Source organism: Tasmannia lanceolata, unplaced genomic scaffold, assembly GCF_043159265.1.
Source record: "Tasmannia lanceolata isolate RefF3 unplaced genomic scaffold, GAP_Taslan_0.1 ptg000018l, whole genome shotgun sequence".
NCBI lineage: Eukaryota > Viridiplantae > Streptophyta > Magnoliopsida > Canellales > Winteraceae > Tasmannia > Tasmannia lanceolata.
Genome location: NW_027518695.1, coordinates 29,896,034 through 29,922,004, shown reverse-complemented (window position 1 = coordinate 29,922,004; position 25,971 = coordinate 29,896,034). Strand labels below are relative to the sequence as shown.

Here is a 25,971-nt window from a genome sequence, read left to right as displayed (position 1 = left end):
TGTGATTATGTGCTCTGGTGTGAGGAAATTGAAAAATGTGATAAAAACTAAAAGTTGTTTTTTATACTTAGAAGTAATGGAAAAAGAGAAGGAAAGGGTAGAAATGCGAGAAAAGGGACGAATCACCACTTGTGTCCTAGTAAACTAGTGGGTAAGAAGTCAAACTGTAAGAGTAGTGTGGTAGTATAGTTTCTCGTTGGAGCAGAGGTGAACTCCAAAGTATGGTTGTTAAGGATCGGTCAATACAATAGTGTCCTAGTAGTCTCCTTGTAGAGTAGAGGAAGAAGAAGACAGAGAAGACAGACATAAAATCCATTAGGGCCCGTTTGGATACCTCATGCATTTGTATTTTGATTTGGATTTGAGTTTTGGATACCAACTACATCAATCATCTTCATGATCATGTTTTAAGAGAGGGACGGAGGGATGTCTCGTTGCTGCCGGAGCAACGTCGAGGAGCAGCGACGGTGAAGGAAGTTGGCACAAATATTGATTTCCAAATAATGTCTCGCAGAACAGATTTCAAAATCGGAATGCTGATTTGAAAATCTAAAGGATCTGGATCCAGTTCAAAATATGAACTAAATTCAAATCTTAATCTTCTCGGTATCCAAACGTGGCCTTTCTCTACTACAAATTGCCTTTTTAGAGGTTTTTAGTAGTAAAATTAAAAGGGTGTCACCTCAGTAGACAAGAGAGGTGACTAAGTAGTCTCTTTTGCGCATTGATTGTCCGAGTTAAAAGGGTTTGGAAAAATTGAAAATAAACCGGGTATCCCAGGTTTCACCGCCTCTTGTAGATGGTTGCCCGTGGAGGTTTCGATCAAAGCATAAGGCCATCGTGAAGATGATAAGATGTGGCGAAAATAATCCGTGGGAATTGCTAGGGTCCATCGCAAAAGGCATTTCGCAGCTGGTCCGTCGCATGTTAGACCAGTCACACAGTGAATGAAGACAGCAGCTTTTGTCTTCATTAACTGTGTGGCTGGTCTGTTGTCTTCATTAACTGTGTGGCTGGTCTGACATGCGACAGACCACCTGAGAAATGCCTTTTGTGATGGACCCTAGCAAATCCCTTAATCCGGATATCAATCCGGATTATGAACTAATTCTCGAATCTCTATGGACTAAAGCATTATCTGAAGAGAAAGCCTCTCGAAATGCTATGATCTGTACTTCTTCGAATAAGCGTGATCTAAATGCTTATGTTTCACCCTCCTACTCCAGAGAGGATACAAGCTTTTCTTGATCTCAAATGGAAGGAGATGGGTGAACCACCAATCAGAGAGGCTGGAACAATATCTTTGGAGAGGAATGAAGAGAAAGGGGTACTTTAATTTCTGATGGTTCTCAAAGTTCAAACAAGATTGATGCAACCCATTCAATGGTAGATCAGACCCCATTGGAGAATGAGAGGCCGAATTGCGTGAAAAAATAAGACTCCTTACATCTGGTGGGAGTTGGAGTTAGCTCAGAGGGAAGCTCCCAATCCATCGAAGAGGAAGCTATGTCTGATATGGGCAAGGAATTGGTTATACTGTTCGGGGAAGATAGGCCTAGCACATGGAGGATGTTCCAGGACATTGAGGATCAAGATAAGGGGCATACTTCTGTCAAGAAACAAATGACGAGAGGTATGAGGGAACTGAAGGGGCTGCTTTAGGGCAGTATCAAGGGGTGAACGGAACAAAAAAATATATTTCTCAATGAGGATAGTTTTCTGGAATATTGTAACAATAGATTTAAAGCACAAGATCTGAGTGCAGTATAGGTTTCCCGGCAGCGGCAAGGGCATCGGTTAGCATCTTTGCCTTCTGTAGGTAGTCAGAGATTGACATGGATCCTTTCTTTTAGTTTGCAACTGCATGCGAAGTTGCAAAATCCGAGCACAAGAAGCAGAGGCGAACATGCGCTTGAGGGTCGTCCAGACAGCCATGGAACTATTAAGTCCGACGAGATGGGCTAAAGGGCTCTCTGTCAGTGATGAGATCAACCAACTAAGGATTAGTTGATCCTGGCTGTGCCACATCTGAAAATCTGGGTTAAGAACTAAAGGTTCCTCCGACGTGTTGCGGGGAAGATACGGGGGTGGGCACGGCATTTCTCCGGTGACATACCCGTACAGATCATGGCCACGTAATATGTGAATAAATTGTGACCTCCATAGTGGGTAGTTAGTGCGATCAAGTTTCATGGAAATAGCATGATGAACATTGGCAAGATTAGAAATAGAGGGAAGCGATGGAGTAGTGGTACTGGATGTAGTAGTGGGTGGGGTGTTAGTGGGAATTTCGAGAAGATAGAATTATGTAGAGTTGCTTCAAGGCGCGTAATCGCTTTCCTTAAGACAAATTTTGCCCCCACCAATTGTGTGCAAAGGGGATCCGCAAATTGCCTCTAAGGTACAATAAAGCCTTGTAGGAAGATCCTAAAAATGTTTGATGGCACTTTGCATAAGCGGAATCAACCCCAAAACGCCTTTTTAAGAACCTCAAGCCTTAGAGAAATCACTAAAATGTTTCTGCAGAAAACAGTCTTTAGCGTACTGTTTTATGAAAAACTTTACTTGAATAAACAAGAAAGTAGGAGATTGCTAGAGAGAAAGAAGAGTACAACAATAACTGTTTTTATGTATTTTTCTGTTTCTTGAAAAGACAGATTTATGCTCCTTTCATGGAGCATTTGATGTCTATTCATTAAGAGAAGCATCCCTTCAAGACATCTCTTGGATTGGTTTGAATAATAATTATTCGATCGCAACTCTTTGCGATTCAAAGGTTTTGGATCATTCACAAAGTGTCCCTTGAGTTTAAACATCATCCATGACTGTTGGAAAGCAAAATGACATGTAAAGGTTTGAAAATGGAAGTGTAAAAATATGTCAACTTTGCCGCAACGGATAGTTTTTTGAACAGTCACAGTCGACCGGGGCTACCACGGTCGCCCGCTAATAGGATTCTGGACATTTTATTTTTTATCGATCCAAAAAACCGCGGTCGATCGGGCATACATTTCTGGAAATCGTTTACATTTCCAATAACCAATCCGCGGTCGACTGGGGCTCTGTTTGAAAATTATTTTTCTATATATTAAAATATCTTATGAAAATTCATGTAATTTTCAAATATTATTTTGAAAATCTCTAACAATCCCCCACCATTTTCAAAATGAAAATAACTTTCTCATTAGGCTTGGAAACCTTATGCATAAAAAAGGTATCTCTCGATTTGAACCTTTACTTAGTGAAAATACATCAAAGTTAGTTAGAATTGCATGGTAGACGTATCTTTGAACTAGCTATTCTATTCGCCCAATCGGATACATCTTCACACATAAGATTTTGTCTTTATAGGCAGTTTCTAAAAGCCGACACATGTATTGGCCTTGTGTCTATATCTTGGTTTCATAAGCGCTCTATAGACTAGCCAAGTCTCATAGGAAGCGGCACCACTCCCACACTCACATAGGTAGACTTATTAAGAGTGTCCATGTAACTAAAACACTCCAACACCATGTTATAAGTCTGTTAAGAGCCTATTTGCTCATCCTTACCCTTGTAAACATTACAGGTACCAAGTACTTTACCTTGGGATGAAAATAATGTATATTACAGTGCTTGCAATCACTCCATATGATGTACTTGGACTTATTGAATTCAAAACTTGATGTTTATTCAAGTGTTGAGTCGAGGTTCCATCATTAGTGACTATTGGTTAATGGCTTTAACCCCATCCCTACTGATGTTTTACACATCAAATCTCTTGCAAGAGCTTTAGTAGAAGGATCAGCCAAATTTTGGCTTGATCTCACATAATCAATAGTTACAACCTCATTGGTTAGTAACTCTCTTATAGTACTATGTCTAAGTCCTATATGTCTGGACTTACCATTATAAACATGATTATATGCCCTTGATATTGTGGCCTGACTATCACAATGGACATAAATCGATCGCATTGGTTTAAGCCATAACGGAATTTCCAATAATGAATTCCTAAGTCATTCTGCATCTTTACAACATGCAACCAAGGCTATAAACTTTGCTTCCACAGTAGAAGTAGTTATACATGTTTGCTTTTTAAAGACCTAGGAGACATCTCCTCCCACCAAGAGTAAAAATCCACCAACTGGTCGAAGTATGATCTATACGCTCAGTTATACTACTGGCATCTGTGTATCCTTCTATCACTATAACATAAACAATATTCTATAGTCCTCTATAAGTATCTAAATACTCTATATATTGCATTTCAATGTGCAAAATCAGGACTACTGTAAACCTATTAAGTTTACCTACTGCAAATGCTATGTCTGGTCTAGTACATGTCATAGCATACATGAGACTACCAATAGCACTAGCATACTCTAGTTGGGAAATGATCCTATCATGATTAGGATATAGCCTCTCACTAGGATCAAGAGGTGAGCACTCAAAATGATTAAACCTTTTGAGCACATTTTCTATGTAATGTGATTGGGGTAGAATCAAACCATTGTTACTCTTTATGATTCTTATTCCTAAGATTACATCTGCTTCACCCATGTCTTTCATATCAAAATTGTGAGACAAAAATGATTTAGTACTTTGAATATATTCAATATCTGTACTAAATATTAACATGTCATCAACATATAAACATATTATAACACCTTTATTTCTTTCAAATTTACTATGAATACATTTATCTGACTCATGTATTCTATAGGCATTTGACACTAAAACTTTATCAAACCTTTCTTGCCACTGCTTAGGGGCTTGCTTAAGGCCATATAAAGACTTGATTAGTTTATAAACCTTATGCTCTTGTCCTGATAATATGAAACCTTCTGGTTGTTCCATGTATACTTCTTCATCTAATTCACCATTTAAGAATGTAGTTTTAACATCCATTTGGTGAATATGAAGTTTGTATATGGAAGAAAGAGCTATCAAGATTCTAATGGTAGTAACCCTAGCAATTGGTGCATAAGTGTCAAGTAGTCAATACCGGATTTTTGTGTAAACCCTTTGGCAACTAGTCTTCCCTTAAACTTCTCTATTGATCCATTCACTCGCATCTTCTTCTTGAAGATCCATTTACAACCTATTAGTTTTGACCCAGGTGGTAGGTCAACCAAAATCCAAGTCTTATTTACCTTAACCGAGTGGTGGTTGAGGGCGACTAGCTTAATGCGATTCATTGGTTGAAGCTCCCATTTTTATCCTACGAGATTTGCAGATATTTTTTATGAGATTAAAGACATAGTGGGCAGGGCATCTATTTACTTTCGCCATATTAGGAGGTCGGCTAATGGCGATGCTGATAGGTTGGTCAGGATTGGGGTTTGTTTAGAATCACTGCAACACTTTGACTTCCTTCCGCCGTGATATTATTTCTTCTTTTTATTGCCCTTTTATTCCTTGTATAGTATTGTTCTCTCTCTTCTGTATTGTGATATCGACCATCTTGGTCTCTTTAATGAAATCTTTTAACCATTCCAAAAAAAAAAAAATTATGAAAATGAAACCGAAATTTCTATGCTCTCTCCTTCTTTTTTTTGTTGATTTTTAGGAAATATGAAAAGAGATTTAATATGGTGTCCAGCCTGGCCTTGGATACAAAAGCAATTTCAAGGACAACCTTGGGTTCTTTCTAAGGCCCAAATATAATGGAGGTAACACAAAAAACATCCAAACTCGAGCATGTGTTACAGTCCAATATTTTTTCAAAAGTACTGCAATAGGATTCTCCAAACCCTCCATTTGACGGCCACAAGGTAAATAAGCTGTGCCCAAAAAAAATTTCCATAAGATGATCCCAACCCTCCAATCCGATCTGTTGAGGTTTTCATAATATGCCGTTCCTCTATAGATTAATGGGCTGGGATCATCCTATGGAAATAATTTTTTTAACACAGCATATATAGGTTGTGGCCCATCAAATGGACGGTTTGGATTATCCTATAGTGTGATCCATACAATACCTCTTGAGAAATGCTCAACCATAAGGGCTTACACCATATATGAACGTTTATACAGAGAAATTGTATAAACTTTTTTAAGGAAATGAGATGAAAAAAATAAATAAAAGCTTATATAATTTCTCTATAAAAAACGGTGACATTTAGAGAGAGAGAGAGAGAGGGACTATTTATTTCGAAAATATGTGACCTAATCCGCCCTCTAACCCTCTTTTCCCTTTTCTCTCTATTCCCACTCTCTGTCTTGCATCCCGATACCCACAGCCCCAAAGCAGGTAATGGGAATTTTGTTCCCTTTTTGGGTTTATTTCACGTTCTTTATTTTTTTTCCATTGATTGCATTAAAATATCAGTGCTTCTTAGAGATTCATGGCAATGCATCTGTTTTTATGGATTCTCTTCTTTCTTTTTTGTTTCATTTTGTTAATGGTAGAAGAAGGATTCTTCTGTTTGATGGGTTTTTTATGCTTTCTATTTGAAGGTTTTATTTTGTGAAAATTTCTGGTACTCTTTCTTGTACATGTTCATGTGGGTATCATTTTGAGGTTTTGCTGTATAGATTGTCATTTCTATATTCCTTGTATTGTTTTGTTAAGGTTGATAGAGCCTTGCTAACTTTAATCTACAAGCATGTCCATTAAATGAGAGAAATCTTCCCTTTTAACTTGATAAGAATTTCTAGAACTTGATTTTGTTGTTGTCCCCTGACAGTTATCAATACTCAGAATAACATAAGCTATTCATTTGGAAGCATGTTCAGAAATTCTTTTAACCCTTTTCTGTAAAAAGTTCATGTTAGCAGATATTTCTTTTTTAGTATTAGCAAATTGAGTTAGACATCATGTGGTGACTGGAATTAGTGATTCAAAGGGAAGATACTGGAGTTGATTGATTTGAGCAGAAATTTGGTAATGACTCAGACCCTAAGAGACCAATGATGACAATACATAATGCATTAACGACTTATCTAGTTAACATTGCCTACCACATCTCTTGATTTCTGCTTCCTTGGTATTTGTGGACCAGAACTACACTTAATGATGTAAAAAACAGCCATTATACATTACCTAGCAATGTCATCCGGTTAGTCTCATTGGAATATGGTATTGAAATCTATGGACCTTAAAGATTTTTCTTGGCTAGTAAATCTTGGAACTTGGGAATGACCTATCCTCGTTGAACATAAATTCTACCATTTCCTTCACCAAGTAGCTTAACCCGCAAAGTGTTTATGTGATCAGGATATAGCTTGGGTACAACACAATTGCATTATTGATATGACTTTTAAACTGCATGTTATTTCCTATACAACCATGACACCCAATTCTGAAGCAAAACTTTAATGCAATCTAGTCCTTTGCTTCACTTTACTATTTTGAGGAATGCAACAGAAGACAACAAATATTTAGGCACAGTGGGGTTCACCAATAAGCACGATCTACACTGTTCATTAAGTGGTTTCTACAATAATAGGTTCTCTGTGTTTAAAATGACCGGCTGTTGGATTCCTAAGTGATTGTTTGGGTTTTATTAACATGTTTCCAACTTACAAGACTTCAAAAATAGCCTACATAAATCTTACAAGGGATTTGCTAGGGACTTTTGCAGAAGGGCATTTTCTGGCTGGCTGTTGCATGTGAGAGCAGCCACATAGGCTCATTTTTCAACAGATTTTATCTGGCTGTTGAAAAATGAGCCTTTGTGGCTGCTCTCACTTGCAACAGTCAGCCGCAAAATGCCTTTGTGCAAAAGTCCCTAACAGATCCCATTATAAATATATGCTTTACTACATCAACTTGTCGGTGTACTAGAAAAACTACTATATTCCTTGATTTTCTTAATTGTTTCAACTTGTAATGTCTTTACAAAAAATCTGTTCTTTCTTCCTGCTCTACTGTTTCGTTTATGATACATTTTTTTCTTGTAATCCACACATTATCTCTTTTGACGTTTTTGGAAATTTCTGATGGATGGATTATTTTTTTGTTGGATTTCAGTAGTAAAGAGTACAAATGAGTTCTTTCCCTAAAAGAAAGGTGGGTTTAGTTTCGAACTTAGATATGATCACTAATCTACCGCGGGATGTCATAAACGCAATCCTCGTGTGTTTGCCAATCAAGGATGCTGTGAGGACGAGCATCTTGTCAAGGAAATGGAGATATAAATGGGTTACAATTTCACATATTGTATTCAATCAGCCATGTAATCCACCCAATTTCCCACCTTCGAAGAAGGCGCTCTATCACCTTAAGCGTGTGAACATTATCGATCAAGTTCTTTTGCACCATAGGGGCCCAATTCACATGTTCGAATGCTCTTATTATCTTCCTACTTCTTGTCCTGACATCGACCGCTGGATACTTTTCTTATCAAGACGTCGGATTAAAGAACTCATACTTGAAATCTCCCCTTCTGATTGTGATACTACTGATTGTGATACTACTGATTTTTGTGATGAACATCATTATAGGCTGCCTTTATGTCTCTTCGCTTGTCATGAAATGTGTCATTTGAGGCTAGAATTCACCATTTTGGACATACCGCACAAATTTGAAGGTTTTCATCATCTCAAGGTTCTTGATCTTCGAAATGTTATCATCTCCGATTATGAACTTCAATTTCTGATTTCCAGGTCTCCGCTTCTTGAGAGTTTGACATTAATTACAAGCATAGAACATCCTAATCATCTTAAAATCAATGCTCCAAATCTCCAATACTTATATCTCGAAGGTTCATTCGAAGGTCTTTCTTTTGAAAATACTCCAGTTCTTGCAACTGCAAAATTTTATCCAGACATGTTACCTAGACATCTACAGGCAGATGAGAGTTGTCATTTTACCAGGGTTATCGATGGTCTACATCATGTTGAGAAGCTTGAAGTGAACAGAGCTTTCCTAATGGTAAATAGTATTCAGATCGTAATTTGGAATTCAGTTAGAAGCTTACATACTAATCTTTTCCTTTTTTTCTGTGGATCCTAGGTTCTGGCTGGTGACAATGTACCTAAGATTGTTTCTAGTACATTTGATCACTTGAAGAAGCTTTCTTTGGGCATGAGTTTTGTAAATCCAGAGGAAATTTTGGCTTCTCTTTGCTTGTTTAGAGGCTCGCATAATCTACAAAAACTAAAGATCTGGGTTAGCTTCTCTGAACATAACATTTGTTTTTGTTGTATAGCAGCACTCTAAACTACTCTAATTTGTATTTCTATCTATAGACCAAGTCAATAGGAGATGTCATCAGCGATGAACCTGTCGCAAACTATTGGAATGCACCAACAGACATGGATTGCACATTGAATCATCTCCAAACTGTGAAGATGAGCTGGATTTTGGGTGTAAAACCTGAATTGGAATTCATAGGAATGCTGCTTATGAATTCACCGGTGCTTGAGAGACTAACTATAAAGTTTGATAAGGCTACAAGTGTGGAAAGTAAAGCCATGATTATGAAAGAGTTGATGGGATTCCGGAAAGCTTCAGCAAAAGCAGAGATCATATACTAGGATGAAATCCAGTGATTTTATTTTCTTGACAGCTCTGGAAGCATTCCTAGATCATGCCCTTGCAAAACATGGTTATTGTTTAATCTTATTTATTAGAGTAAAGGTAATTTGTGTTGGGTTTATGAATTTCCAAGTATTAATGAAAATGTATGTTGGATATTCAGCTATGGATTTTGTACGATTTGATCTTTAAAGGGATGTTGATGGAGATTTTGATGGAAAACAGGTATTAGAAAATTAAAAGGCAACTCAAAAATTCCCACAAAACAGAGGTCTACTATGTAAGGATTTTTTGAATTGTAACAGCTAAGGTTTCTTTTTTGAAAATTATTTGCATGCAAGCTTATATGGAAATGGTTTGGAAGCTAATGGGACTCTCTGATTGCCATTAAAATCTTTTCTTATTTGCAAATAAAATCATTGTAATCTGATCCTATTTGTGAATGGACTCTTTGGAAATTATAGCTAATGGTTTTTTTTTTTTTTGAATTCCTTATAAAATTATTTGCATATAATCTTGTATGCAAATGGCTTGGAAGCTAAATGGCCGCCATTAAAATTTGTACTTATTTGCAATTTTAATCTAATCTTAGTTATAAATGAGACGTTCACACCTCTTTGGAAAGTATTAACCACCCTTATTAAAATCTTGTAAATATATAATTTATGTGTTTATTTCCATCCACCTAATCATTATCTTATACACGTAAATATTTTAATAGCTATTGATTGGCTTATAGATGTGAACTGAGAAAACATACATTACATTGTTACGTACCCGTATTATTTCTAGGTATTTTGCTAGGCAATTTCGCTGAAAGCCATGCAGATCACTTTTGTAGGAGAGAACAACCACAAAAACTCACTCTTTAGCAGATTTTGTCTTTTTCATTTAAATCATGGTGATGGTTCTCCTGCAAAAGTCGCAAAAATGGCTTTCTGCAAAATTGCCTCGCAAATCCCTTATATCTATTGTGATCTGCTCCATTTTACCTCAAATTTCTGCATGCCTTGTTTGGAAGCTCTTATGATGTTCAATAACTTGAGATGTAGGTGTGTTTTACCATGGGTTGTTTCTCCTCCCTCGCGATTGTGTCGTCGCCCAGAAATCAGCCCTTCACTCGTCTTTTTTTTGTGAACGGCTGAGATTAATCTAACTAAAAAATGATTTTTTTTTTTTTTTAAATAATCTCAGCGCTTCACAAAAAAGTGAACTGCTGATTTCTGGGAGATGCACTTAGTCGCGATGGAGTTCAAATTATCACCTCACCAATGCTTAATTGATTTCAACTTCATAAAACTAAGAATTATTTTCTTCTAGATTGTAGTAATCTAAGTTACTTTGAAGCGATTTCAAGTTTTATGTAAGCAAAAAGTAAAGAATAAAGAATATGGAACTGCACCCATTTCTAACTAATGTTGAGGCACAAGAACACATGGATTGCACGTTGAATCACCATTCCAATGCTTAGTTGATTTCAACTTCATAAAACTGCTGCCTGTGAATTTGACACTATTTTGTATCGTCTTACGACATTCTTTTCCTATTAAACAAATAGAAACAGAATAGTGAGAATTTTTGAAGCGACTCCAAGTTGCTCTGAAAAATCTCATTTTTAAGTGCATAGAAAGCAGAATCTTAGTGTAAGGATATTGAAAGAAGGGATATGTTAGGCTCCATCGCAAAAGGCATTTCGCAGCTTGTCTGTCGCATGTTAGACCAGCCACCTCGTGAATGAAGACAACAGCTTTTGTCTCCATTGACGATGTGGTTGGTGTCGCACCAGCTGCGAAATGCCTTTTGTGATGGACGCTAGCAATTCCATTGAAGGATTTATTGGGATTCCAAAGAGCTGAAGCACAAGCAGGGATCATATACACTGCAGAAAATGTCATTGCATTTCTCTCCTTGACATCTTCTGTACAGGTTTTTTTTTTTTTTTTTTTAATGGTAAAGATGCTTTCATTAACTGAAGGGACCGAGACGATCCCCAAATGTACAACGAGAAAAAAAGAAAACAAAAAAGAACATAAGAAGCTAAAACTAGGGGGCAAGGAAATCAAAAAGGCTCTATACTCTCCCTAGAAACACCTTCTTTGGCTAACCTACCCGTCTCGCCATTAGCTGACCTCCTTACATGGTTAAAAGAAATAGACGCAAGCCCAATTCTATCTTTAATTTCATCAAACAGAGCGGCGTTCGCCGCTCTGCAAGGTACCGAAGTTGAATCCTTAGCCATCTTATGACGTTTAAGTAGGCTCCTTCCACCGTCACCTTGTTTAGATCTTCATTTTTAAGCAATTTGATTCCATGATGAACAGCTCGAACTTCCGCCTCATTTGAGTCCGTTACTCCATTAGGACCTCTAAATTCCCAAATCACTTCTCCATCTTCATCCCTCAACAAACCTCTAATAAGTGAACGTCTCGGGTTTCCCAAACTCGACCCATCGAAATTAAAATTTAGAAACCCCTGCGTGGTAGGCGATCAACATTGAGTTGCTTTGGGGTTTGTTAGTAGTTTCATTATAAATTTCTATCCACCCATGCCACAAATCATATGTCGATATGAACCTGAAATGTTCTAGTGTTTTCACCCAAGATATAGTTAGAGCAATTACTTTGTTGAATAGAAATTGAGCTCCCTTATTGTAACCCTTAAAAATGGATTGTGTATGATATCATCCTGGAGGTTCATGCCTTTGGCAAAAATGGACTGTGTACAATATGATTGCTTACACGTAATATAAATGTACTATTAGCACTTGCCAATAAAACTATCATCTCCAGTATACTTGGTATATTGCTGAGATTTTGTTTTTTTGCAAACGAGAAATGCAGAGAGAAACAGTGATAATTATAATATGGGAATGCAATAAATCCCAACGAATTTAAGAGAAATGGAGAAGAAATGACGTATGTGCAGCTGCACAAATAAGTTATCTGTGCTTGGGATCCAAAGCATAGGGAGGGCCACATTTTTTGGGGGATCCAAAGCATTCACTTGGAAGGGCCTTCCATGGATAGGGTGTGTACCAAAAATCAGCCCTATAGGATCATCCTAACCCTGCCATTTGTCGAGTGGAAAAATGGGCAGAAACATGGACAAACAGTGTCTGACCATTTTCCCATCCACCTTTGATTTGATTAGGATGATTCTATAGGGCTGATTTTTGGTACACACCCTATTCATAGAAGGGCCTTCCAAATGAATGCTTTGGATCCCCAAAAAAATGAACCAATAGGGCTGATTTTTATACCCATGCACAGATAGCTTATTTGTGTAGCTGCATATACTTCATTTCCTCATATATGCAGCTGCATATACTTCATTTCCTCACACACACACACACACACATATATATATATATATATATATACACACACACACACACTAATTGGGCAAACCGTGCGATGCACAGGATACGTGGAGACATGCTATGAAAAAGAAGAAATAAATTTTCATCCTAAAATTTCCATGGTCTAATGTGTAAATAGATCTAGATAAGATTCATTTCTTATAATATGTCTCTATCATGATCTTCATTTAAGATAGTTCTCCTATGCATGAAGGAAAAACCTCGGATCTCTTATTCACTGTTGCTATTTGATAGAGTAGCAAATAGATCTAGATAAGATTCATTTCTTGTAATCTGTCTCTATCATGATCTTCATGTAAGATAGTTCTCCTATGCATGAAGGAAAAACCTCGGATCTCTTATTCACTGTTGCTATTTGCTAGAATCTACTTCGATCAAAGAGTAAATGAAGCCTAAATGTAGGAAATAATAGACTGATTACAATAAGGTTTTATAATTCTTTGCTTGAGATGAGAAATAACGACCATAGATGGGACATCGTGAAACAGAAGAGTGTTACCAGTATTCTTGTGCTCCATGAAATAGACCTTTATTCCTAAATGGATCATCATGATCATGTCTAAGCTGTGACAACAGATAGGCATAAATAATAGAAAAAGAAAAATGGTGGTTAAATTTGATTCAATTTACAGAGTTTCAATAATAAATAAAAGGATAAGAAACTTTTTGGATACCCTTGAAAATCAATTGATAAATTTACAATGGTAACCTCCTGCCCAAAGAGTCCGGAGGGCAGGAGGTTCTGTAAGCCCAATGGTTCAACCCTTGAAAGTTCTTTAGATTTATGTAAAAGAAAGTTTCTAAAATCTTTCCATGAAGGAGACAACTTGTCAATCACAACAGCCACTTGAAATTGTTCACTAATGACCATTCCTTCAGCAAGAATGTCATGGACCAATTTCTGCAATTCATGAGTTTGTGATATAACATATCTGTCATCCACCATGTAAAATCTAAAGTATTTGCTAACAACATACATCTTTGAACCCGCTTTCCGTATCATACATTTTCTGTAATGCTTCCCAAAGTGACTTAGAATCTTAAGATTCACTATAGAAATCATACAGTTCATCGGAAAGGCGATTCAAAATAAAATTTTGACATAAGAAATTAGATTCTTTCCACTGTTTTTTCAAGACCAAACGAGTCGGTTCTAGTTCTGATCTCCATGTCGTTGCTTCAGTTAATACATGGGCTACCTTTTTCTTGGACAGATAAAAAGAACATCTTCTTCTTCCATCTCTTAAAGTTTGCACCATTAAAACGGAAAGATTTATTCGGATTGGAGGAATCCGATAAAACCTCATTGCGTGATGCCATATTATACAAAGACAATCAAAATTCACCTTAAAATTGTTGAGGATTTAGGGTATAATATGGCTTACCAGACTTCTGTTTAAGAACAGAAAAAAAACAAACAATGTTAGTGAAACCTTTTCCGATGTGGCTAGATGAGGCACGAACTATGTCATTCTCTTTAAGGTGAATTTGCGCCTCTGCGGAAACTAACTCCGATGCAGCATATTTCTAGCCACAATGACCCCCAGTATACAATAGCCCGACACACCGTCGATCTTCAAGAACTGCACGATCAAAGATATTCGAACCACCCAAACACTCCAATTGCCCAACAAAATACGTAAAATAGAAAGAGGAGGAAAGAAAACTCCATTTGTAAAAAACAAGAAGAAATCGTAAACTTCTGTAATGGTTTTTTGTTCTGTTATAGAAGAAAACACATAGAACCTTCTCTTTTATAAACCAAAATGTGTTCGTTCAACACACCCTTTAATGCAGTAAAGACGTCATTTAAGAAAAAAGCCGTTCAAAAGACGCTACAGATGCAAAAGGTCGCATTCCAACTACCACAACATTCAGGAACGACGCAGTTATTCGTAAAATAACAGCGACATTATTTACCCAGTTATTCGACGTTCTAGTAAGCCGGCTTACCTAATAATGTTGGCGTTCTTTTTGAAGAACGGCGAAGGTAAAGGTAGTGTTTTGACAGACAAAAATTAAAATTTAGGGGGAAGAGAAAAACCTTGACTCACACGTGCGGCCAGCCGAGCCGGGCGGCGCGCATGTGGTATAGCCAAAAGCCCACCGGGTGGCCCATGCGCGTAGGCCCTCTTTCTTCTCTTCTCATTCACAAAACTAAAGAAGTGAAAAGCTATATAAACACATGAAGCTTTTCTCCACTTTCCAATGCGGAACTATTCGTTTTTATGAAGGAAGTGAGCAAAACTCATTTTTCCAAAACCAAAGTGGCTTCTTTTTGTAAACAAAACATCTTTGTAAAATACTAACAAGGGCCACTTTTGTATTAAAATACCAACATGAAATCCAGTGATTTTATTCACTTAACAGTTGTGGAAGATACATACATTCTGAGATCATGACCTTGATAAACATGGTTATTGTTTAATAATATTCATTAGAGTAAATGTAATTAGCATTGGGTTTGTGAATTTCCAAGGATTGATTAAAATGGATATTGGATTTTCAGTCCTGGATTTCAATTCAAACAGAGCCTTATGGGATCTTATTGGGGGAAATTTTGTTGGAAAATAGGCATTAAAATATCAAGAGGCAATTCATAGAGTCCCCCAAAATCAGTGGTCTCCTATGAAAGTTTTAGGAATTGTAAAGGCTAAGGTGTCTTTTTGAATACCATAGAATTTGCATATAATAGTATCTGCAAGTGGTTTGAAAGCTAAAGGGCCTCTTCGGAAGCCATTAAAATCTGTTCTTATTTTCAAATAAAATCATTTTAATCAGATCTTAATTTGTAATTGGGTCCTTAACACCTCTTTGGAAATTATTAATGCCTACCCATATAATTTCCAGAACTATTATTTGTACATAGTATGTACTTATATAATGGGAAGAGTTAGGCTAAGGATTATTTAAATTCTTACAACTATAAAAATTCTTTTGACTTCCTTATTGGGCACAGTAGGAAGAGCTTGGGAGCAAGCAACGTGGGAACAGAGTTTGCTCGCGGTCAAACGACACATGATGGATGGTCAAGTGGCGCATAATAGTTTGGCAGGCTAGTAAATATCTTTTGCTTGAAAAGATATTTTGGGTGTGAATACTATAAAGCTGCTATGAGACAAAAGGTCTTTTTTCTAAAGAAATTCGATTCGAAACTATTATGTAGTATCGATTTCCCATTAATTTGGGCTGAAAAGCTCCCTTCAATGGGATACCGATGGTGGATCAGGTATACAGCATTATTGCTGTGATTTGGTTTAGTGTCACGTGTACATGTTGCTTGCCTTTTGTGGTTTTTTTTTTTTATAGTTAAATTTAACTTGGAAATCATTTGAATATAAGATTATGAAAGTGAATATTGAAAGGTCGTGTAAAGAATGCATCCTTCTTTATTCAATGAGGTGATGACGCTTACAATTTTTTGGGCTGTCCCTCCCTAGCTTCAGGTTTGACTCTGCTTTTTACCTATGGAATGAATGGAGGGAGGTTCGTTATAGTATGAGGGCTAAGTCCCTATAGTCCTGTATTTTATGATGGAACATGATCCTCATGAGATTTTATATGGTGTAAGCCCTTATAGTCCTGTAATTTTCAAAATGTACTGTACGGACCTGATCATAGCATGATCCAAACCGTCCATATGATGGAACACAACGTAAATAGGTTGTGCCCCAAAAATCATTTCTATAGGAAGATCCTAACCATCCGATCTATAGAGGTTTCCATAATATGCAGTTCCTCTATATATCGGAGGTTTGGGATTATCCTATAGAAATGAATTTTTGGACACAACCTATTTACGTTATGGCCCATCACATGCACGGTTTGGATCATCCTATAGTGGGTCCGTACATCACTTTTTTGAAAAATACGGGCATATATAAGGGCTTACACCATATAAAAACTCAATTTTCATTTAATGTCATTTCCTTATTCTCCCTCACACATTTAGAGACGAGAGAGAGAGAGAGAGAGAGAGTATTTATATGGAAAATTTGTGACCTAATCAGCCCTCTAACCCTCTTTTGCCGTTTCTCTCCATCCCACTCCCTGTCTTGCATCCCGATACCCACATCCCAATAGCAGGTAATGGGATTTTTGTTCCCTTTTTGGGTTTATTTCACCTACTTTATTTTTTTCCATGGATTGCATTAAAATATCAGTGCTTCTCAGAGATTCATGGCAATGCATCTGTTCTTATTGATTCTCTTCTTTCTTTTTTTGTTTCATTATGTTAATGGTAGAAGATTTTCAATAGAAGGATTCCTCTGTTTGATGGGTTTTTATGCTTTCTATTTGAAGGTTTTATATTTAGTGAAAATTTATGAGACTCTTTCTTGTACATGTCCATGAGGGTATCATTTTGAGGTTTTGTTCTATAGATTATCACTTCTATCTTCCTTCTACTATTGTGTTAAGGTTGATGGAGCCTTGCTAACTTTAATCTGCAAGCATGTCCATTGACCATCAAAATATGTTATGGAGACAATTTGCAAGCACGAAAGTAAGAAGAAAAAAAATCAACTGCCTGCATAGTATTTTGTCACCTGCAAAATCAACTGGCTGCATAGAATTTTGTCACCTGCCTTAGAATGAGAATATGTGAACTTAGACAACGAAAAAAGGTGGCAAAGTGGGTTCGAATAGGTTATCTTTGACCTCTTGGAAAATTTTAAGGCACAATCTGTTTTCTGAATCCATTATTCTAACCTATTTGTTTGGTTTTGGCCCTGGCAACCATTAACTGAGATTTCCCTGACAGTTATCAATATACAGAGGGAAATGATATCCTCCCCCCCCACGCCCCCCTCGCGGAAACAGATAAAATCCCCCTTTTAACGGTTTCTGTGAGAATGGTTCACTGCTTGAGGATAAATTTCGAAAATCCCATCCTTTAATATCTGTAATGGCTTTCCCTACTTATATATCCAAAAACAATTAGTTCTCAAGAAAACCCCTCACATCTTTGTTCTTAGATTTTAAACATTTTATCTGTCATTGTTTTTGCGATACAGACATGACGAGTTCGTGGGATCAATTCCCTGCACGGAAGAGATCTTAGAGGATTGTTGAATCTTTGGAGTCAAACGCCAGTGAACCCAGTGCAGAAGGGGGCATATTGACTCTAAAGATAGCGCTCTTTGTGGCGTGCCTCAATCAATTCCAAATAGGCTATTTCTAACCTTTTCTTGATCTATATGTTTTAATTATTTTGATTGATTATGTTAGATCTAATATTAAATATTAATAGAAAATTCCTAAATAGATTATTTGACAAATTTCTCCAAGAATTTTAGAGTCAATAAGATTTAGGGATTTTTTTGTTAATATTAGTTTAAAAAAAAAATCATGTATAGCACTGTTTCGAGTTTTCAGATTCTGATTTCTGAAGAAATCAAGATTTGGGCAATGAATTTCTAATTTTGTGATTATGTCTCTCAAATCCTTATTTTACTACTCACTTTATCAATCGATTGGAGATTTGATAAAAGGGGTAAAAGTATACTCGAAAATTTTAGCTTTAATTGAGTGGAGAAAAAAAATTAATTGGAAACAGTCTTGATAATTTTTGGGAACTGTTTTGGAACCTTCATTATTTTGATATTGGCACCCTTGGTTTTATCTTAAACTCCTCGACGTTCTGCTCTCCTTGGCTTTCTTTTCCGATTGGTTTGTCGTTTCCTGTGCCGCATGTTGAAAACCGTATGAAATCAAAAGTTTATGGTTCTCAAATCAAGAGACCAACTTTAGAAGGAAAGTGTTTTAAATTTGACCTTGCTGGTTTGATAACAACAATCAGTCTTGTGGTTCGTGGGTATCTATTTTAGTGTAGTTTCTTTTTCTGGGTTGGATCGATAATAAATTGAAAGCTTTATTGGAAAGAAATAAATACAATTGCTTGAGATAGAAGGCACAAAGAGGACCTATGGGAATCTATGGTGAGGATGACTTTTGCCATCGTCAGTACCATAGGATAATCAAAACAGAGCACTCCCCCAGGCCATGAAAGAAGCATCGATTATTTGGCTTGAAATCTTCTAGCAATGGTTTTACACTGCATTTTATTAGTTTTAGAGCTGGGGAGGTAAAGGATCTTTTTTGATAATATTTTTTTCCTTTCAAGAAATCATACGATATCATAAATATTAGATTTTTGTGATGAGTCTGTCAGCATGGGGCAAATAATGTATGGCCCTATTAGATAGATGATCCGAAAGGGATGTGGAATGGATGGGCCCACTTGTTTGAATCATCAACAGATGGATTCCACATATGATTTCCCCACTATAGCTAATCCCATATTTTAATAATAGCCCCTGAATTTTTCTGCTTATATGTTCTTATACGTTTTTTGCAATCTAGACTGTCTATTTGTTGATCTTAACAACTGATGCTATGTCGCTGATTAATCACATTGATTAGATACCTGATTTAGTTCACCACATTATAGAAGAAACAAATGAGGTGTTGATGTGCTTCTGCTCTGGTGTGTAAACCATAATACTAGTATGCACTGGTTATGTTGGTTGCCATTAATAAATTGAAAGATCATATGAAAGATAGTAATATGTGTGTGTAGGTATTTTGGTGATTACAACCAAACGACTATTGGGATTGGAAACTTGTATTTGCTGAGTAGTTTCTTAATAAATTTTTTGCTATGATTTGGCAGACACTTAGAATTTATTGCCAATTCACGTGTCCTGGCGTGTCCGTCATGACACGCATGTCCACACGTGTCGACACTCCTTTGGACACTTTTACTTGTATTGTTGGAAGTGTTAAGTCTTAATGTGGGTGTGTGGACATGTTTTTGTACCATGTCAAGTGACATTCTGTTTTTTTTTATTGAAGATTGTGCTTACCTCATTTAAACAACTCGTATCCATGTCGAAACTAGACACACGAATCCATATCCAAAAATCATGATTGCATATACTTTCTATTTTAGCCGTGTCCCCGTTTCTAAAGTTTGGGGGTTTGCCATGTCTGACACTCCTTGTCCGTGTTGACACTTGACACTCGTGTCCGTGTCCACAAATCATAGATTTTTTGACATATGGAGATTTTGAAGGCTGGTAATGCAATTCATATTTTCAGTTCTTGAAATATGTGTTCCAATAACTCTGGAGTTTTACTTCAGTAGATACGTCTCCATTTCCTGTTACCTTGCTGTGTTGTTGTGATGCATGTCTCATATACACAGGATCCTTGTGAATGAGACAGATTTATAATGAGCGTGACTTGTAGACTTTTAGTGAATATAAATATTGTGGTTATATCAAATGCCCATATATGCATTGTTGGTTTACTAAGGTGATAGTTGGTCACTTTTTATTGTGTGATTTTTATATTGAAAAAAAAATCACACATGAGTTTGACTAATCACATGATTTGTGGAGCTTCTTCTACTGGTATACTAAAGCATGTGAAATTATCTAGCTAGGTCCATCGAATTAGATGGGCAAATGTGCCATGATGGATAAAAGCCCACTTGGTGTGGCTCAATTGATGAATTTGACTTGTTAGTTCACTAATTAATATCTTAGGATTCTTTCCTGAATTAGTATTTCTCATACATATGTTCATGATACATGAGATTGACATGAAATACTTCTGTTTAGTAGGTCATGTGGGGGTGCACATTAGCAGAAAATTAGAACAAGCTATCATTTCTAATAATTGCTCAAAATGTGAAGGTTTTCCAAACATGGGTTGATAATGCTGATGATTTTATGATGGACACAATCATAATATGAAAGGGTGTTTTCGACACAATTCAATTAAAACTCTCCAGAGATTTATGGCTTTAGACTTTATAAAGTTTGAAAGCAATATAAGTAAAAACGACTAGCTCAAAAGCTAGTGATATAACATCGAGGGGAATGAGACTGAGCCCATAAGGTAGTCATCGCAGTGGACACCCAACCTCTGTGATTGGAGATCCTATGAAGGAGGTTCAATGGGTAAAAACAAAGCTGTAGGGTGGCTTGGAGAAGCACTGAATATTTTGAGGGGTATTCCCTAGTCTCATTCCTATGGTGATAGTGCTCGTTACTGTTATCGTGACGGTATTTAGGATGAGTTTATCTCTTAATCAGTCCAAGGCAGGATTCTGCGGGTGTATGTCATGGAGCACCCTTGGAGGACTCACCTATGTGAGTGTGGTAGTGAGGTAACTATTGTGGGAAGCTGGGCTACTTCCTAAAGACACTCATGAAAACAAGATATGGGCTCATGACCATAAAAGGCCAAACCGACTAGAACTCAAGTAATTGCCCATACTATGTGTGTGGTAAGATGAAGTTTGAACTCAAGGACCTAGTTCAAAACTTAGTTTACTACGGCTCCTTCAGATGGAATCTTACTAACACTAAGTGTAAGTTCAAGTCCGGTAGATACCTACACCCATTGCACAGTAAAGTCGCTTGTCTGTTTATTTAAAATTTTAATTCTGTTAAATTATAAAAGATAAATAACACCTTTCTCCAACAGCTTAAGCTTTTGGAGAAGTTGGTAAGTTAACATGGTGTCAGAGCCAAAGATCTCGAGTTCAAACCTCCAGGGTAGAAAAAATCCACATGCGATGGTCGGCCCAAAGTGGGACCACATGTGGCACGTGTTTGCCAAGTGGGCCACACATGCGGGGGAGTGTTAAAGTATAAAAGATAAATAACGTCTTTCTCCAACAGCTTAAGCTTTTGGAGTAGTTCATAAGTTAAAAAAATCATGTGGGGGATTGTTGCAACCGATTTAGAAATTTTGAAGGCTTTTAATTATTTTTATTTTTATTTTAACTTTCCTTACATTTTGGAAATAATGTTGTGAAACGGTTTTGGTTAGTGGGAGAGATTTTAGGGGATTTGGAGACGTTAGAGAGAATTTTGGGAAGTGGGAGACGTTTCCCAAAATCTCATCCTGTAATATCTGTAATGGCTTTCCCTACTTATATAGATATATCTCACAAAGCACTCCTTCTAATGATCTCTTTAAAAAACAATCAGTTCTCAAGAAAACCCATAGATTTTAAACATTTTATCTTTTATCTTTCATTGTGTTTGTGATACGGGCATGACGAGTTCGTGGGATCAATTCCCTGCACGGAAGAGATCATGGAGGATTGTTGAATCTTGGGAGCCAAACGTCGGGGAATCCAGTGCAGAGGGCGTATTGACTCTAAAGAGAGCGCTCTTTCTGGCGTGCCTCAATCCATTCCAAATAGGCTATTTCTAACCTTTTCTTGATCTATATACTTTAATTATTTTGATTGATTATGAGTAGATCTGATATTAAATATTAATAAAAAATTCCTAAATAGATTATTTGACAAATTTCTCCAACATTATAGGGGGGGATTTTATTCATAGCCATTTCGAAGCATGTTCAGAAATTGTTTTAACCCGTTTCGGTAAAAAGATCTTGTTACCAGGGATTTCTTTTTTAAGTATTAGCAAATTAATTAGACATCATGTGGTGACTGGAATTAATGATTCAAAGGGTAGATACTGGAGTTCATTGATTTTAGCAGAAATTTGGTAATGACTCAGACCCTAAAAGACCAATGATGACAATACGTAATGCATGTACGACTTATCTGTTTAACATTGCCTACCACATCTCTTGATTTCCGCTTCCTTGGTATTTGTGGACGAGAACTACACTTAATTATGTAAAAAACAGCCATTATACAATTACCTAGCAATGCCCTCACACCAGGTTAGTCTCATTGGAATATTTTATTGAAATCTATGGACCTTAAAGATTTTTCTTGGCTAGTAAATCTTGGAATTTGGGAATGCCATATCCTCGTTGAACATAAATTCTACCATTTTCTTCACCAAGTAGCTTAACCCGCCAATTGTTTATGTTATTAGGAAATAGCTTGGGTACAACGCAATTGCATTATTGATATGACTTTTAAACTCCATGTTATTTCCTATACAATCATGACACCCAATTTTGAAGCAAAACTTTAATGCAATCTAGGCCTTCGCTTCGCTTTACTATTTTGAGGAATACAACTGAAAACAACAAATATTCAGGCACAGTGGGGTTCACCGATAAGCACGATCTACGCTGTTCATTAAGTGGTTTCTACAATAATAAGTTCTCTGTGTTTAAAATGACTGGCTGTTGGATTCCTCAGTGATTGTTTGGGCTTTATTAACATGTTTCCAACTTACAAGACTTCAAAAATAGCCTAAACAAATCTTGTAAGGGATTTTCTAGGGAATTTTGTAGAAGGGCATTTTCTGGCTGGCTGTTGCATGTGAGAGCAGTCACATAGGCTCATTTTTCAACAGATTTTATCTGGCTGTTGAAAAATGCGCCTATGTGGCTGTTCTCACATGCAACAGCCAGCCGCAAATTGCCTTTGTGCAAAAGTCTCTAAAAGATCCCATTATAAATATATGCTTTACTACATCAACTTGTTTGTGTACCAGAAAAACTACTATGTTCCTTGATTCTGTTAATTGTTTCAACTTGTAATGCCTTTACAAAAAATCATTTCTTACTTCCTGCTCTGTTGTTTCGTTTATGATGCATTTTTTTTCTTGTAATCCAAACATTATCTCTTTTGACGTTTCTGGAAATTTCTGATTGATGATTTTTTTTTTGTTGGATTTCAGAAGTAAAGAGTAGAAATGAGTTCTTTCCCTGAAAGAAAAGTGGGTCTAGTTTCAAACTTAGATATGATCAATAATCTACCGCGGGATGTCATAAACACAATCCTCGTGCGTTTGCCAATCAAGGATGCTGTGAGGACGAGCATCTTGTCAAGGAAATGGAGGTATAAATGGGTTACAATTTCACAGATTGTATTCAATGAGCCATATAATCCACCCAAATTCCCAGCTTCGAAGAAGGCGCTCTATCACCTTAAGCGTGTGAATATTATCGATCAAGTTCTTTTGCACCATAGGGGCCCAATTCACATGTTCAAATGCTCTTATTACCTTCCTGCTTGTTGTCCTGACATCGACCGCTGGATACTTTTCCTATCAAGATATGGGATTAAAGAACTCATCCTTGAAATCCTCCCTTCTGATTGTGATACTACTGATTGTGATATTACTGAATTTTGTGATAAACATCATTATAGGCTGCCTTTATGTTTCTTTGCTTGTCGCGAAATGTATCATTTGAGGCTAGAATTCACCATTTTGGACATACCACTCAAATTTGAAGGCTTTCATCATCTCAAGGTTCTTGATCTTGAAAATGTTATCATCTCCGATTATGGACTTCAATTTCTGATTTCCAGGTCTCCGCTTCTTGAGAGTTTGACATTAATTACAAGCATAGAACATCCTAATCATCTTAAAATCAATGCTCCAAATCTCCAATACTTATACCTCGAAGGTTCATTCGAAGGTCTTTCTTTTGAAAATACCCCAGTTCTTGCAACTGCAATTTTTTATCCAGACATATTAGCTAGACATCTACAGGCAGATGAGACTTGCCATTTTACCAGGGTTCTCGATGGTCTACATCATGTTGAGAAGCTTGTACTGAACAGACCTTTCCTAATGGTAAATAGTATTCAGATCATAATTTGAAATTCAGTTAGAAGCTTACATACTAATCTTTTCCTTTTCGCTGTGGATCCTAGGTTCTGGCTTCTGACAATGTACCTAAGATTGTTTCTAGTACATTTGAGCACTTGAAGAAGCTTTCTTTGTGCATGAGTTTTGTAAATAAAGGGGAAATTTTGGCCTCTCTTTGCTTGTTTAGAGGCTCACATAATCTACAAAAACTCAAGATCTGGGTTGGTTTCTCTGAACATAACATTTGTTTTCTTTGTATAGTAGCATTCTAAACTACTCTAAACTGTATTTCTATCTGTAGGCCTGTTCAATAGGAGATGCCAGCAGCGTTGAACCTGTCGCAAACTATTGGAATGCACACATGGATTGCACATTGAATCATCTCCAAACTGTGAAGATGAGCTGGATTTTGGGTGTAAAACCTGAATTGGAATTCATAGGAATGCTGCTTATGAATTCACCGGTGCTTGAGAGAGTGACTATAAAGTTTCGGAAGGCTACAAGCGTGGAAAGTAAAGCCATGATTATGAAAGAATTGATGGGATTCCGGAAAGCTTCAGCAAAAGCAGAGATCATATACTAGGATAAAATCCAGTGATTTTATTTTCTTGGCAGCTCTTAGATCATGCCCTTGCAAAACTTGGTTATTGAATAATCTTATTCATTAGAGTAAATGTAATTTGTGTTGGGTTTATGAATTTCAAAGGATTAATGAAAATGTATGTTGGATTTTCAGCTATGAATTTCGTACGATTTGGTCTTTATAGGGATGTTAATGGAGATTTTGATGGAAAACAGGTATTAGATAATTAGAAGGCAACTCAAAAATTCCCAAAAAACAGAGGTCTACTATGTAAAGATTTTTGGAATTGTAACAGCTAAGGTGGCTGTTTTGAAAATTATTTGCATGTAAGCTTATATAGAAATGGTTTGGAAGCTAATGAGACTCTTTAACTGCCATTAAAATCTGTTCTTATTTGCAAATAAAATCACTGTAATCGGTTCCTATTTGTGAATGGACTCTTTGGAAATTATTGCTAATGTGTTTATTTTTTTTGAATACCTTATAAAATTATTTGCACATAATCTAGTATGCAAATGGCTTGGAAGCTAAATGGCCTCTTTGGATGCCATTAAAATTTGTACTTATTTGCAATTTTAATCTATCTTAGTTATAAATGGGACGTCCCACCTCTTTGGAAAGTATTAACCACCCATATTATTTAAAATATTGTAAATATATAATTTATGTGTTTATTTCCTTACAGCTAATCATTATCTTATACACGAAAATATTTTAATGGGTATTGATTGGCTTATAGATGTATACTGAGAAAAAATACATTACATTTTTACCTGCCTGTATTATTTCTAGGGACTTTGCTAGGCAATTTCGCTGAAAGCCATTTTGCAGATCACTTTTGCAGGAGAGAACAACCACAAAAACTCACTTTTTAGCAGATTTTGTCTATATCATTTAATTTAGGGGTGTAAACGGATCGAATTCGGAGCGGATATGGCTATATCCGAATTCGATTACAGTATACACTATCCGAATTCGGATTCGACAGATATTT

At 36.6% G+C, this 25,971-nt stretch overlaps 2 protein-coding genes across 3 annotated transcripts; both read left to right on the top strand.

Annotated features, from left to right (window-relative positions):
• The first annotated feature begins 6,055 nt into the window (after window positions 1-6,055).
• LOC143850787 (F-box/FBD/LRR-repeat protein At1g13570-like) lies at window positions 6,056-9,659 on the top strand. Its single transcript, XM_077360042.1, has 4 exons — window positions 6,056-6,235; window positions 7,958-8,860; window positions 8,942-9,097; window positions 9,178-9,659. The coding sequence occupies exons 2-4, from the start codon at window positions 7,973-7,975 to the stop codon at window positions 9,463-9,465; spliced, it is 1,332 nt and encodes a 443-aa protein (XP_077216157.1). The 5' UTR covers window positions 6,056-6,235; window positions 7,958-7,972; the 3' UTR covers window positions 9,466-9,659.
• A 7,113-nt stretch (window positions 9,660-16,772) lies between these two features.
• LOC143851563 (F-box/FBD/LRR-repeat protein At1g13570-like) lies at window positions 16,773-25,133 on the top strand. 2 transcript variants are annotated; one of them, XM_077361031.1, is made up of 4 exons: window positions 16,773-16,931; window positions 23,477-24,379; window positions 24,460-24,615; window positions 24,696-25,133. In XM_077361031.1, the coding sequence occupies exons 2-4, from the start codon at window positions 23,492-23,494 to the stop codon at window positions 24,975-24,977; spliced, it is 1,326 nt and encodes a 441-aa protein (XP_077217146.1). In that variant the 5' UTR covers window positions 16,773-16,931; window positions 23,477-23,491; the 3' UTR covers window positions 24,978-25,133. The 2 variants fall into 2 exon arrangements, with proteins under 2 accessions (XP_077217146.1, XP_077217147.1); XM_077361032.1 differs by lacking the exon at window positions 16,773-16,931 and having other exon boundaries at window positions 23,183-24,379.
• The last annotated feature ends 838 nt before the right edge of the window (window positions 25,134-25,971 follow it).

What these genes read in the sequence shown, in the direction of transcription:
- LOC143850787 (XM_077360042.1), top strand. Translation starts at nt 7,973, where the DNA reads ATGAGTTCTTTCCCTAAAAGAAAGGTGGGTTTAGTTTCGAACTTAGAT. An exon ending in TGAACAGAGCTTTCCTAATG is followed by an intron (nt 8,861 to 8,941) that starts GTAAATAGTATT and finishes TGTGGATCCTAG; the next exon opens with GTTCTGGCTGGTGACAATGT. An exon ending in TACAAAAACTAAAGATCTGG is followed by an intron (nt 9,098 to 9,177) that starts GTTAGCTTCTCT and finishes TTCTATCTATAG; the next exon opens with ACCAAGTCAATAGGAGATGT.
- LOC143851563 (XM_077361031.1), top strand. Translation starts at nt 23,492, where the DNA reads ATGAGTTCTTTCCCTGAAAGAAAAGTGGGTCTAGTTTCAAACTTAGAT. An exon ending in TGAACAGACCTTTCCTAATG is followed by an intron (nt 24,380 to 24,459) that starts GTAAATAGTATT and finishes TGTGGATCCTAG; the next exon opens with GTTCTGGCTTCTGACAATGT. An exon ending in TACAAAAACTCAAGATCTGG is followed by an intron (nt 24,616 to 24,695) that starts GTTGGTTTCTCT and finishes TTCTATCTGTAG; the next exon opens with GCCTGTTCAATAGGAGATGC.